The 14,747-nt window shown below is 40.6% G+C and overlaps 1 protein-coding gene across 1 annotated transcript; it reads right to left on the bottom strand.

Annotated features, from left to right (window-relative positions):
• Nucleotides 1-234: 234 nt before the first annotated feature.
• Nucleotides 235-2,703, bottom strand: LOC132807761 (probable G-protein coupled receptor 139). The gene is made up of 2 exons (XM_060821766.1): nucleotides 2,634-2,703; nucleotides 235-1,145 (listed from the first exon to the last, which is right to left on the bottom strand). The coding sequence occupies exons 1-2, from the start codon at nucleotides 2,701-2,703 to the stop codon at nucleotides 235-237; spliced, it is 981 nt and encodes a 326-aa protein (XP_060677749.1).
• Between the last annotated feature and the right edge of the window lie 12,044 nt (nucleotides 2,704-14,747).

Below are 14,747 nucleotides of genomic sequence, written 5' to 3'. Positions count from 1 at the left end.
GTAAGGGGATGTGGGAGGGTGAACACAGATAGAAATTGCGCTTCTTTTCGTGAAATACAAGATGCAATTGTTGCCCATTGTTTTAAGGATCGACTGCAGTCAATTATCAGAGCTGCCAATAGGCTTTCTATCCCTTTGGTACTGGCACTAACTTTCCATAAATTTCAGTACCAGCTGCTAACGCGACCAGTATACTCTGAACTCATCTCGTGGAAAAGAAAGAGCATGAGAGATTTATTCCACTCTGCGTTTAAAGAAATTGGTGACGGTAGCGAAGGGGTACATCAACAAGCTTATTAACTCCTTTCGAAACAAATTCTGAGATATTGCATAAATGAAGACGTTGTTGCAGGAACTGAATAACTGAACTGTGTTGGTCGTCTCTTGGAAGATATACTGTGGGTCACTGAAATCTAACCCACCGAAGTAGCTCTGTGTTTTAAGTCGCACGTAGATGAAATGTCCGACAAGAGGGGCCCACAGGAGGAGGAAGCTGAGAGAGATGGCGAACAGTAGGATGATGGATCTCTTCCGGTGGGCCATCTCCGGGTCTTGTTGTTTCTCTGTAACCCGGAGCCTCCTCCGGGCTCTGTTGGCCACCATGATCTGTCTTATGGTCAGGACGTTCAGCATCAGAATAACGAAAAAGGGGAGAGATGGGGTATAAATCTGAAAGAGCCAATCATAAGCCTGCCAAGCTGGCCAGACGTAGTAGTTGGATTTGATGTTACAAAACCACGATACCCCATCTAAGATGTATAATGGTTCGTAGATAAAGTAGCATGGAATGTTCTTGACGCAGCACAGCGCACAGACAATTCCAATGACCAGAGACGCAGTTTTCTCCGTACAGTATCTGGTCTTCAACTTCTGGCAGCAGATGGCCACGAAACGGTCGATGGTAAAGGCGACTGTTAGCCAGATCGAACAATCCCGCGTGGCATAGACCAGTACGACGCTGAGAGTGCACACAGGAGTGGTCGACAAGACACTTTCCCGAAAATAGATGCGGCTGATTCGATTGAGGATGACTGCGGTGATGATGAAAAAAAAATCAGTCACTGCGATAGCCACCAGGTAGAAGGTGATGCATGGGGAGAGATTGCACCGTCCTCGAGATAGAATTATGATTGCCAACAAATTGGCTGTGAGAGATCAAAAGAGAAAGATATCACTGAACTTAATCAAAACACTGTCTGCTGCCTTTTTCAATCTGTCATGTAACAGCTTTAAAACACCGGGTTTCCACTTTCAGTCTCTGCCTATCCAAAAACCATTGACAAGCATTGGACGTTCACTACAGCATTATGTATCTCTCAATGTGAATAGTCCCAGGAATGGATATTGTTCGCTCGTTAATGAGTAAACTCCAATAGCTACTGTCCAATTCAGGATAAATGGAATAATGTGGACACGATGAACGTATTCATACCAAACCCCGGACACACTTCAATCCATAAATGTTTCCTCACGTTGGATTTTCACTGGTGGTGTCCCACCCATTACAATTCTCATCATTTGAATCTTTAGAAGCACCAGAGTCTTACTTCTTCCATTCCCGCAATCACACACAACTCTTTGTAATCACAAATTAACTTTGTTTGTGTCTCCTGTCTATGCCTCAAAATGGTATTTCTAACTGTGTCAGTTATAGGTTTAAATAATAAAGCTCTAAACCCTGGAATTATTAACGCAGATATTCGCTTCTACTCCCTTATTTCAGAGTTCCTTTGATCGACCCTTTTTACCAATATCTCATATCTAACGACATTGCATTAATTTACTAAAGGTGTTGTTGTGTTTGCTATGGGCGGTGTTGTGGCTCGAGATGATGTGAATTTTCTAATAATTGAGAGGAATGTTGTTTTGGCTAATTATTCCAAAAACGCATCGAGATCATTTGAATCCTTGCAACAGAGAAGCAAATTAATGACAGTATATAAATCTTGCATCTCCACTGACGCCTTTTACACTAAACTTCAGTTAATTCCGACGATCACATTAAAAATGACTCCATTCACCATGAAAAGTAAATCATAGACAGAGATTGCAATAAAGCCCATGCAGAAAGGCATTGTACCACATTATGGTCAAAAATTAAAGACTGGACTACAACGCTGAAAAGCTTTTACTGTTTTGAAGTGGAACTGAAAATGCATCAACATTACACTTTAATGTTCATGCATTAAGGAGGAAACATCACAGAAGCGCTTCACAGGAGGCTCCCAAGCACTGACGATATCACCTAGACAGGGGACGAAACGTCTGCAACACAAATTCCCAGCACAGCGAACAGAACCACAACAATGAGCACCCGAGCTACAAATCATCTCCCAAAGTTCATGCATGTTCATTCATTCCAGTTCGTAGTTCAGCAGACAATAAGCCATTTTTCTATGAATACACATCATGGAAAGTTCAGGAACGTATTTTTCATTCACACGTATGAAATTGTCAGTACTGAACGATGATATGACACAGCACAGATAGTATCCCGCCATACGCACTGAACATCATTTGATATCTATTAATGTTGCATGTTGGAAAAGTTCAGCTATATCCTGAATGGGAAAGGAATGCATTTCATGAAAGAGAGAATAAAAAAAAGTACTTTTCATGTGAATTAGACTTACCAGGGGCGCCAATAGCAGAGAGAATTGAGTAGGAAACAAGGAAGGAGGGGGCAATGACTGGTGCGTGCATCGTCGTTCAGGAACTGCAGGAGTTCTGGTCGCTGTGGAGGTTTGTTCTGCGACACATTTAAGTGCAACCTCATTCATTCGGATTGATAATCTCCAGGGGGCCAATTAAATTACAAGATGAATCTTGCTGACAAGTCCATGCTTAATGAGATGACCTCACTCCTTTTTGCCTTTCAACAAAGTGGACGATTTCAATTCACTTTGGGACAAGCTTGTAATAATTTTAGTGGTTCGTCTGTTCTGGACTGGGCCAGACCACTCAAAACATTCTAAAGCAGAAAGCACAGGCCATACCTTTCCTATTTGTTTCGGTAAGTGTACAGTGAAAATTCACCGGAGTAACTGAGTTAGGTTGACTCATAGGTTTCACAACGGACAAAAATTAGTTCAAAAAATTGCAGTTTGAACCATGAAGAACCGAATACAGAATTACCCATAAAAACTAGACTATCCAACTAGACTTAATTATGGTGTTCTGAAAATGCACAACAGTCCTAATAAACAAACGCCTTAAACACAGAGTAAAAATGACATAGAGGCTTAATGATCGAAGGTGACGTGCAGAAGTCGAGAGATAAATTCCAGTCTCAGTTGACTGACTTCAGCAGTCTTTTTTCACACACACCACTGCTGAACTGCACAGCTAGATAGCTGGCCACACTCCCCTGACTGGACAGGTTTCTTCTAAATCAGAAAAGCTTTGCCATGAAGACCCATTTGTTTACAGATCAGCAAAAAGGCCTCCCAAAACATTTTCTTTTATCTCCGTATCAACCCAGCCGGTTCAGTGTGTGGGCTTTTTACAAAACCCCTTCAAAAATAAATCAAGGACACATTATCCTTGAGAAAAAGAACAGCTTTTAGAAAAATAAACAGTTTTGTATCTCCTTCCATCTAAAAAGAAATCAATATTTAAAGATGGCTTAATACTTAAACGTCAGAGAAAAAAATCTTATTTGTTCCGTTAAATCACGGTTGTAAAGTACACTGACTATATATGTACATATATATTCAAACATGCACAACCACATTTGAATTCAGGCCGTGGCCTACCCACCACCAAATGTTTCCATATGTTATTCGAGTCTCAACAACCTATTGGCAATCACGTTTTTGCAAACTGATGCAGGCACAATTGTCAAATTGAATGGCTGTAACAACAAGCTCGAACAAAACTGTCTTTTTTTTTGTCCTGAAATTTCTCCACAAATGTCAACGGGTTATGATCAGTCCCCACGATTGTCAGATGCGTTGCCGGTCATATAATCACTGAAATGTTTCAATGCCAACGCCAAGATCAAATTCTCTTTCTCAGCTGTTGAATCTTTTTGTTAATGAACATTTACGCTTTAAGAGACATACTCAATGGATCTTTCTTTCCTCTCATAATCATCCTGCAGTGGTATCGCACTGACACCCACACCACTGGCATCAACAGCCGCCTTGAAATATTTCGTGAAATCAGCAGTGGCGAATAGTGGGGCAGTGGGTGACACAGTTTTTAGGCAGCCAAATGTCTTTAGTCAGTCTGTTTTCCACTGAAATGTCTTGCCATTTTGTGTACCAATTCAGTGAGTGTAGCCGTCACACTTCTAACATTCGGCAAAAAGTTTCTGTTATGTCCACTCAATTCCAGGAACCTTGGTAATGCTCTTTTCCTCGATCGCGTGGGAAATTCCCAATTACTTTCTTTTTCACACCCCGTGGGGCAATTTGCTCGTGTCTAATAACGTGGCCCAAAAACGTGGCTTGGGCTTTAGCAAATTTTCTTTGAGCTAGGTTTACCATGAAACCTGCCTGCTGATGTCGATTGAACAAGTCCAATAAATGCTGCAAACGTTCCTTCCACGAGTGATGAAAAGTCGCCATGCCATCAATGTACACCACACATATCAGTAATTCGGCAATGGCCTTAATAGTTAGTTTCTGAAATGTGGCTGGAGCATTTTTCATATCAAATGGCATGAGTTTAAACTGATATATCCATCTGGCATTACAAAAGCCAAAATTGTCTTTGGGTTTCTGACAAAGGTACCTGCCAGCACCCTCTGATCAGGTCCAACTTAAAAATGTAAGTTACTTGTCCCACCTTCGCGACACAGTCCTCAACTGCGGAATTAGATATGCATCCGTCTTCACAACGACATTGATTTTGCGCTAATCCATTTATAACCATTGAGTACCATCTGGCTTTGGCACCGTGGCTCTGGGTGAGCTCCAGTTACTGTAAAACTCACTTCGATTGTGGCATTCTTCTAAACCTGTGCCAACTTTAGATATTTACGCTGATAAGGATGTTGCTAAATCGGAAAAATAACTCTTGGACCTGTCTTTTGCACAATTAGGATAGTATTTCCCAGTCTATTCCTATGATAATTATATCTCCTTCAGGTTATTGTGAATTTCTTGTGGAAGGTAGCTCAATAATTGAGGAATGTCTAATTCAGAGAAATTAACTTAGTTTTTCCTTCTTGGTTGTAATCTCCTCTTCCTTTCCTTACCTGACAAAATACCTTTTGAGCATATTCACATGACTCACATTGACAAATTTCATCCTGTCTCGAGTTCCTATCAAGTAGTTCACCTCACTCAATTTCCTCTCCGTTTGATAAAATTTACGAAACCTTCCTGTTAAAGGTTCACCTATTACTGGAATTAACACGAATACCTTATCCCCAATGGCAAAATTGCGAACTTTGATAAATTGTTCACATTCTGCTCTATTGTATGCTGTCATATTTTTAAATTCTGTTTTGCCATCTCCCCAGCTCTCTTCTCTTGTTCTGTAAAATTTGACACATCATCCAAACGTGCGGTCTCTGAATTCTGATAAACTGTCCTATTGCTTCATGCCCCAGAAATACTTCAAATGCACTGCATTCGGTCGATACTTTTGGTGCATCTCTGACCATATTAAGCACAAACAGCACTCCCCGATCCCAATCATCTGGATAATCCTGACTATAAGCCCTCAATATGGTATTTAATGTTTGATTCCACCTTTCTAGCACTCTCTGCAATTCTGGATGGCAAGCAGTAGATTTAGATTGTTTGTTTACCAAGCTATCCATAAACTCCATGAATATTTTGGACGTGACGTTTGACCCTTAATCTGACTGAATCTCTATTGGTTGTCTGTATCCAATAATCAAAAGAAGATTTAATTCTTCTCCAACTCTTCTAGCTGTGATATCGCACAATTTGACGACTTCAGGACATTCAGTCGATGCATCCACTATTGTTCATCAATACTGCTTCACACTTTTTTTTTGATGTACGGGACATCCGAAATCATTTAAGACTCTCGTGAACGGTTCCTCAAATGCAGGAATAGGTATTAAAGATGCAGGTTTTATTATTGCTTGAGGTTTTCCGATTAGCTGATACATATGCCATGACTAGAAAAATTCAACTGCATCGACCAGGCCAATAAAAATGTCTTTGAATTTTGCTTATTCTGCATTTTCCTCACTCCTTAGCGACCTCTGACTGGCACCTCATCTGCCACTCGCAGCACCCTCTTTCTATACTCAACTGCCAATAAAATTTGAAGACACTGCAGCATTGGATTTTTCGAGCAAACTCTGCCTTTGTTGTAGATTCTATTTCCTCCACTATTTGTAAAGCCAGGAATTCAAAAAAAAAGCCTGAACAGTCGATATCTGCGATAATTGTCCTAAATATTCCCCAAGACATCGGCACCTGGCAGACACAGAAGGAGGCTTTCAGTCTTCAGCAGCACTCCTGTCCCTGAACAGAGGGATTAGGTTAATCACACTGCCCTAAACTCCCAGAAACGTTGCATATGTGCACATTTCGAAAACAGCCAAATAACCTGAGAAAATGAGACTTAATCTGCTCCTGCTCTCTCTCAAGTAGCTTATATCATTGCAGAGTTACCTTCTGCACAGTTAGGCAATCGTCAAATACCTTCTGAATAGTGTTCAACATTTGGTACAAATTTTGGAAGTGGCAATATGGAGATTTTTCTTCCAGGGAGTGGGACCACCAGTTTGAACATTTGTGCCTCTATGTCTCTAATGCTATAATTGTGAGGCTTTTCTACAGTGAGTTTAACAGTGTGAGAGTATGACAGCATGATTATGAGAGAGTGTATGTGAAGATGAGAGGTGGTCTGAGAATGAATTTTACAACGTGAGGACGAGCGTGAATGAAAGATAATTTGTGAGTGTGAAATAAAGATTGTGTGCACATACGTGTGAATGAGTGTGAACTTTTCCGAGAGTAAATTTAACGAAGAGAGTATGAGAAAGAAACATTGCATCTAAGTTTGAGTGAGAGTTTGAGAATAACTTTAACAGTGTCAGAAATAATGTACGTATTCTTTCTCCACACTTGCTGATGGATCTCTGAATTCATACTGGTGAGTGACGGGTCGTCTAATCTGATCATAGGAAGGTGCTTTCTCGATTAACCTGACTGTGTGCACATTAACTGGTTACCAACAATAATAGACGTTTTAAATGTCCTGTTCAAAATAACAGTTGAAAAGAAAACCTGCTTAAAAGGATGACACAGGAAAAAATAGACTGGAGAGAAGCCATTCACCGTCTCCCACTGTGGGAGGGAGTTTACCCAATCATCAAATTTAGTGAGACATCAGCGAGTTCACCAGTGATGGAAACGTTGTTATTTCATGCACCACATTCAGTACTGAAAAAAAAATTTCTTGGTTCAGGGAAATTTACTCCGACTTACTGTCATGTTCAGATAATCGGACTGTGGATGTTTTCCCTCAATGGAATTCCGTCTTTTGTTCCCATTATTTTGAGCAGACGATTAAAGTAGTTTTTGGCAAAGATATGAAACAGAGGGTTCCACAACTCGTGGTGTATCAATCAAACATCTTTAGCCGTAAATAATGTACTCAAAGCTTATATTCAAAGACATATCAACGTCTTCAAAGTGAAATAATTTTCATTCAGAAGTGGAACTGTGAAAGGTGTGAATGCATTCATGGTACATCGTTTCCTCACGACAGTTAGAACATCTCACGTTGATTCGGCACGTAAAAGGTCTATCAGCAGTGTGAACTCGCCGATATGTCACCAACTTTGATGAATGAATGAATCTCGTCTCAAACATTGTGCAAGTGAATGTCGTCTCTAACCAGGATTGATGACTGAGTGAATCGCCCTCCGCCCTGACACAACTTGATAGGCCACTCCCTAGTGTGCATCACCAATGAATTTTCAGCTTTGAATGATTAATGATTCTTACCAGGAGTCCTCACATTTTCACAGCTTCTCATGAGTATGAATGTTTTTATGTATTGAGTGGCCAGAAAATGTTTGAAGACTTATCCGTATAGAGAAGCCGTGTATTGTTTCTCCCCACTGTGAACAGTGTTTTCTCAATCCCTGTTGAAGATCAGGTGATATTCGGGTTGTGATGTGTTTGACGATTCTCTCCCAGATCCTGATACGATTTTGGTTTCGGTTTCTTAAATTCAATACCTCATCTTCTGAAACCCTGCGAAAAGGGTGAGAAACAGAAAATTCAATAATCACAAAACCAAGTTATAAATTATGAACTGAATGCATGCTGCACATGCAGAACAGAATTTAATAGTGGTGCAGTGAAAACAATTTCTTGCCATTAACGATTCTGAAAGGTGTTAAAATAGTTAAGTCAGCAGTATGTGGTCAAGCGATTGACCTTGGTTTGTACTTAATTTGATACGGTTGCCAGAAGTAACTGTAACACAGGCAACAGAGCTAAAAGTCAATGCTTATTTGAATGGAGGAAATTATATAATAACAGTGAGAAGAGGAGTGTGGACTTCTGTGAAACCGAGAATTGGATAGACGTTGATTCAGACGCAGAGTAAAGGTGTCTCATCAGCCCCAGACAATGCAATTTTTCACAGAGAACAAGCACATAATACAAGATCGAAATTGCAACTAAATGTTGAAAAAGACATAAACTGAAATGTTTTCACTGTTTTTAATTTAGATTGTTCTGCAGGAACTTCCAATGGGAAGATACAGAAACCTGCAGACAGTAGATCAGGTCTCGCTTGAGAAAATGCCTGGAGCAGCTGAAGTCGCTTTGTAATCATTGGTGCGTGATTATGTTGCACGAAAACCAGCAAACACTACACGTTCTGATGGATGTGATGGTCCTTGAGAGGATGCAGAGGAGAATTACACGAATAGTTTAACTGATGAGGAATTTTAACAGCAAAGTGGTGAGAGAGAACCTGGGTTGACGTCCGAATAGACTGAGGTGAATCAGATTATACTCAGTTTAAGTTAGGTTGATAAACAAAAAGAACCTTCCAATTAGCTGACAGCAAAATAAGTGCAGACACGGATTAAAGATTTTGAGAAAGAATTTCAGAAAGAACACGAAGGAGAAACTTTACATGGCAAGTGGGCACTCTGTAGGTATAGAATTTTGTATTCAAAATCTAATTACTATACAAGTTTTGACGAAACGAGCCATTTTGTCCATTGTTTAGGTGATGCTTGATTCATACCTCCTGGCACAAAATCGCTTGAATACCCTTTAAACGAAATTTACAAGTGCTGACTTTATAGTCGGGTAAGAATTCAGAAAAAGTAATGCATGCTTCCCTTGGTTTGAGATTGCTGTGTTGCAAGCTTTCCTTTCGATAGCTAGGTTTGACGGCTGGTTTGGGCTATAGAAATATACAATGAGTTTGGAGGTCTAAACACGTGGCTGCACATCTGATTCATGGGAGTCAATGAGGGGCCGAGCTGCCACTGGAGCTACCTTTTCGCCAGGACTCTGTATCTTTGAAATACCTAGAATGTTGCAGATTCTCTGAAGTCTTGGAGTGTACCTGTGGCCCCATGTTCAACAGGTCAGTTAATCACGTCCTTTCCTACCTCTACTGGGTGGAAAAGGGTGAGAGACAAAAATCTAAATTGTTTCCCCAGTGCAAATATAAGTCATTCTGTAAAAGGACTCATTAATCTATTCTGATTATGAGGACAATAATCATATCTTCGCCAGTTTCTAAACTGCATTGAAAACCCTCAACTCTGGTAATGTGCCAAGTTTTTTTGACGATCTTCAAATTCTCAAAACTGATCCCAGTTCAGATATTCAGAACTGAACATCCGGATTTCAATTTATGGATAACAACGGAGGAGACTGGAAAATAGTAAGTGTTGTTCCCTTGTTCAAGACGGGGAGTAGGGATAACCCTAGTAACTATAGGCCGGTGAGTCTCACTTCTGTTGTGGTCAAAGTCTTAGAGAGAATTGTCAGGGATAGGATTTATGAATATCTGGATAGGAACAATGTGATCAAGGATAGTCAGCATGGTTTTGTGAAGGGCAGGTCGTGCCTCACAAACCTTATTGAATTCTTTGAGAAGGTGACTAAGGAGGTGGATGAGAGTAAAGCAGTAGATGTGGTGTATATGGATTTTAGTAAGGCGTTTGATAAGGTTCCCCATGGTAGGCTACTGCAAAAAATACGGAGGTATGGCATTGAGGATGCGTTAGAGGTTTGGATTAGGAATTAGCTGGCTGGAAGAAGACAGTGGGTACTAGTTGATGGTAATGGATCATCTCGGAGTGCAGTTCCTAGCGGTGTTCTGTAAGGATCTGTTTTGGGACCATTGCTGTTTGTCATTTTTATAAATGACCTGGAGCGGGGATTATAAGATTGGGTGAGCAAGTTTGCGGATGACACGAAAGTCGGTGGAGTGGTTGACAGTGAGGAAGGATGTGGCAGGTTACAGCGGGGTATAGATAACCTGCAGAGCTTGGCAAAAAGCTGGCAAATGGAGTTCAATGCAGGTGTGAAGTGATTCACTTTGGTAAGAGTAACAAGAAGATGGAGTACTGGGCTAATGGTCGGATACGTGGTCGTGTGGACGAGCAGAGGGATCTTGATGTCCATGTACACAGATCTCTGAAAGTTGCCACCCAGGTAAATAGTGCTGTGAAGAAGGCATATGGCGTACTGGCTTTTATTGACAGAGGAATAGAGTTTTGGAGTACTGAGGTCATGTTGCAGTTGTATAAGACTCTGGTGCGGCCGCATCTGGAGTATTGTGTGCAGTTTTGGTCGCATACTATAGGAAGGATGTGGACGCACTGAACGGGTGCAGATGAGTTTTACCAGGATGTTGCCTGGTATGGTAGGACGATAGTAATAGGAAAGGTTGCGGTACATGGGGCTATTTTCATTGGAGAAAAGAAGGTTTAGACGTGACGTGATAGAGGTGTACAAGATGATTAGGGGTTTAGATAGGGTAGACAATGAGAACCTTTTCCCACGTATGGATTCAACTATTACGAGGGGGCATAGCTTTAAATTAAGGGGAGGTAGGTATAGGACAGATGTTAGGGGTAGATTCTTTTCTCAGCGAGTTCTGAGTTCATGGAATGCCCTGCCAGTAGCAATGGTGGACTCTCCCTCTTTATGGGGATTTAAAAGGGCATTGGATAGGCATATGGAGGATAGTGGGCTAGTGTAGGTTATGTGGGCTTGGGTCGGCGCAACATCAAGGGCCAAAGGGCCTGTACTGCGCTGTATTTTTCTATGTTGTATGTTCTATTTTCTATGATAAAGATTCTGCATAAAGTTCTTTTTTTAATATGTCGTGCATACGTTAATACAGCTAAGAGCTACATTTTTACAAACAGTACAGCATGAACAACTTAGTCTGTTGCACAGGTTGATGCACATGTAACTGCAGGTCAAACTGAAATTCCAAAGGCGGCGAATTCGAATGTTGTGTCTCAAAAGGCATGTAAACACGCATTTTGGAGAATGTGTTTGATCTATAAGGACAAATAGCTGCATGCGAATATAACAAGTAAATAACGCAGTTGTGGATTTGAAATGATCAGCACTCAACAGCTCCTACTCAATGATACAATGTGTTTGGAAAATATTGGGGAGCAAGTTAAAGGGAGGCTGTATTATAGTCCTGATTAAATAAAACATTTTTTTAGAACAATCACAGAACATGCAACTTTCAATATTTAAAATATACCAGTCAAATCATCACAGTTCTAGGAATTTGAAAGGAAGAAAAATTAAAAATACAGTCCATAGCTGTGCGAATCTTTGGAAATTCTTTGGGAATCGGAATCAGACGAGTATAAAAGGTGAACTATCTGAATGAGCACAGCCATTTTAGGCAGTTTCGATTTCTTTAAGGCCAGGATATTGACACTAAATTTTTCAGTACATTCACAAATGTGAGACTTTGAACGGATTCTTGTTACCGGAAATCGGGTAATCAATGTCATCTCGGCTTCAAGTGCATCAGAAAACTTTCATAAGAAGTTTATAAACGTTGAGATTTGCACTCGAATGTCGCAGGTTTGAACTTTTCAGTTGGGACTGTTCATCTGTGAACGGTCCGCTTTTGCAAAAGAGTAAATTGAATTGACATTATGACTGAGTGGCCTGGAGTTCCCGTGAACAAATGGTTAAGCGAACGGACACATTAATGGGCAAAATACCTGCATTCAGTGGGACCAGAGCATAGATGTTGAAAGCACGTCTCTCATAAATTGGAAATCTTGAGTAAGAGTAGATTCCCTCTTGTGTGGAAAGAGGTCATTTGGTCCAACAACCTTTCCAAAAAAAAAAGAACCCCGCCCAGGCCCATTGCACACTGACTAATGCACAATGCACTGGGGGCAATTTAGCATTGCCAAATCACCTGACCTGCACATTTTCAGACTGTGAGAGAAAACCCACGCAAACACCGAACAGAAGATCGCCGGAGACAAGAATCATGCCCAGCCTCCTGGTACTGTCAAGCTAAAACGCCAACCACTGAACCACCGTGCCACCCTCATTTCTGTGCTGTCTGTCCTACTCAATCACCCGTCCAAACCTTTGAGGACATTACCCTCGTTAATAAGTTACAATATTCACAATTGAGCACTACACCCCTCAGCAACAATATTGATCTGTTCTGTATAACGCTTTCTCTTTTTTCTCCTCTTGAACATTGTGCCTATCAAAATTAATGACCTTACTATTCTGCCCACACAGTCCAGCACTTGGATGCCTTTGCATCGAAGGAGTGCACATCTCAATACTTATTATCTATTATGAGTTTTTCCGCCTCCTGTACCCTTGGACTCAGTGAATTCGACGTTACTCAACTCCATCTGGGTGACGAAACTTTCCCACACATATCCGATAAAGCTGTTACCCTTTACCTTGACTATATGCCCAGAGCCACTGATTCTACACCAAGGAAAACCGTTCCTCCCTCTCTAACCAATCAATGCCTCTCATAATTTTTGTCATTTCAGTCAGGACTATATTCAACGCCCTCTACTCCAAAGAAAACAGCACCAGACTATCCAAACTCTCATCATAACTGAAACTCTTCAGCAAAAGCAATAGCCTGATTAATCTCTTCTGCACCTTCTCTGGTGCAGTCACACCCCTCCTGTAATACGAATTCAATAAAAGCACGCAATAGTTTTTTTTTGTGCGGCATAATCAAAATTTTCTGCAGTTTCAATGCTCAATGCCTTGGCTTATAAAGGTACGCATTCTAATATTATCGAAACCTCTTTTTCTATCACTGATTCTACCTTTCTGAACTCATGAAAATGCGCACCAAGCTCGTGCTGATGCTTGGTCCTTCACAGGATATCATTTATTCTTTTTGCCTGTTTGTCCTCCCAAGTGCATCACCTCATAAAGATTCGATTTGAATTCAATTTACTCTTCATCATATCATAAGAGTTGTCCGCATTGAACATACAATGCATATCTGAGGCAACTCCTGAAGGATTGCGATAATTTTGGTCTCCCTTCCTTGAGGAGGAACGTAGCTGCATCGAATCCAGCTGCATTCTTGAACTGCCGCAGTCCCTGTGTGACGGGCAGACCCACAATACTCCTTAGACTTGAACTGCAGGACTTTCATCGAGCGACGCTGAGGGAACAAAAATTATCTTCCAAGTCAGGACAGAGCTCGTTTTTGCATCGTTATGATTATTATTATTATTGATATTGATACTAATATTAATTTACATAATGCGAGAATCTATGGGTAGACTAGCATTTAAAATGCTCATAATTGCTCAGAGGGGGTGCAAAGAGGCAGGCACATTGTTTGAGGTCTGGAATCACATCTTGGACAGCCCAGCTAAGAATGGTAATTCCTTCTGTAAAGGGCATTTGTGAAGCATATTTTCTTTCTGACAACCAACAATGTACTCATGGTCATCATTATTCTCCCAATTCCAGATTTTGTATTGAATTCAACTTATAACATCTGTTGTAATGGTATTCAGAACTTGGTCCAATGAAAATTGCCTGGATCTCTGAATTAACAGTTCAATGGTAATATCACTAAGTCATCGCCTCCAACTAAATTTCAATATATCTGATCCCGTTGACCTTATTGATTGAAGTGTTTGTGGTCTGGAATTTGCTATTGGTGAAGGAAGTTGGTGAAATTTTGCAGTGTATTTTGTCGAATGTACACAACTTTGCTTCTGAGTGTCGGATGTGTATGAATGGATGTGCCTGGATGTGGTGTCAAATAAGTGGGTTGGTTTGTCCTGAATGTTGGCAAGCGTCTGGAATATTTTTGGAACTGTAAACCTCCACGTATGTGGGGTTTACCTTTCATTATATTTAAACTTCATAAGACTTCCCTTTCCATAATGCCAACTACAATGTCTGGAATCAATACAGTGAATCTCCTCAGAACTGCCTCCAATATGCCATAATTTTTCACTTAAAGAGATAACAATTTTACGAATTACTCCAGCTGACGTCTCAAGAAGGCGTTCGTGTAGTTGTAGCAACACTTTAGCATTTTTATACTCCATTCCTTTTGCAGTAAATGCGAAAATTCAATTTGTGTTTTTCATTGCCTGATGTATCTACAGATTAGTTTTCAAAGATTCATGCTCGAGAAATTCTAGTATCTGGAGATTACTTTTCAGCGACTCTTGCTGGGGAAATTCTGTTTAAACACGTGCATAACATGAAAGCAATCTCAGCTAAACTCCTTCCCAATAAACAAAATATATGCAATAATCTAACTCCGAA

The sequence above is a fragment of the Hemiscyllium ocellatum genome (assembly GCF_020745735.1).
Source record: "Hemiscyllium ocellatum isolate sHemOce1 chromosome 27 unlocalized genomic scaffold, sHemOce1.pat.X.cur. SUPER_27_unloc_22, whole genome shotgun sequence".
Lineage (NCBI taxonomy): Eukaryota > Metazoa > Chordata > Chondrichthyes > Orectolobiformes > Hemiscylliidae > Hemiscyllium > Hemiscyllium ocellatum.
Note: the sequence above shows the minus strand (reverse complement) of the source record. Positions and strands in the feature narration are given on the sequence as shown.

Excerpts from the sequence above, each read along its gene's own strand:
- LOC132807761 (XM_060821766.1), bottom strand. The coding sequence starts at position 2,703 with ATGCACGCACCAGTCATTGCCCCCTCCTTCCTTGTTTCCTACTCAATT. Across the intron at positions 1,146-2,633 it reads CTCTGCTATTGGCGCCCCTG|CCAATTTGTTGGCAATCATA; the intron begins GTAAGTCTAATT and ends GATCTCTCACAG.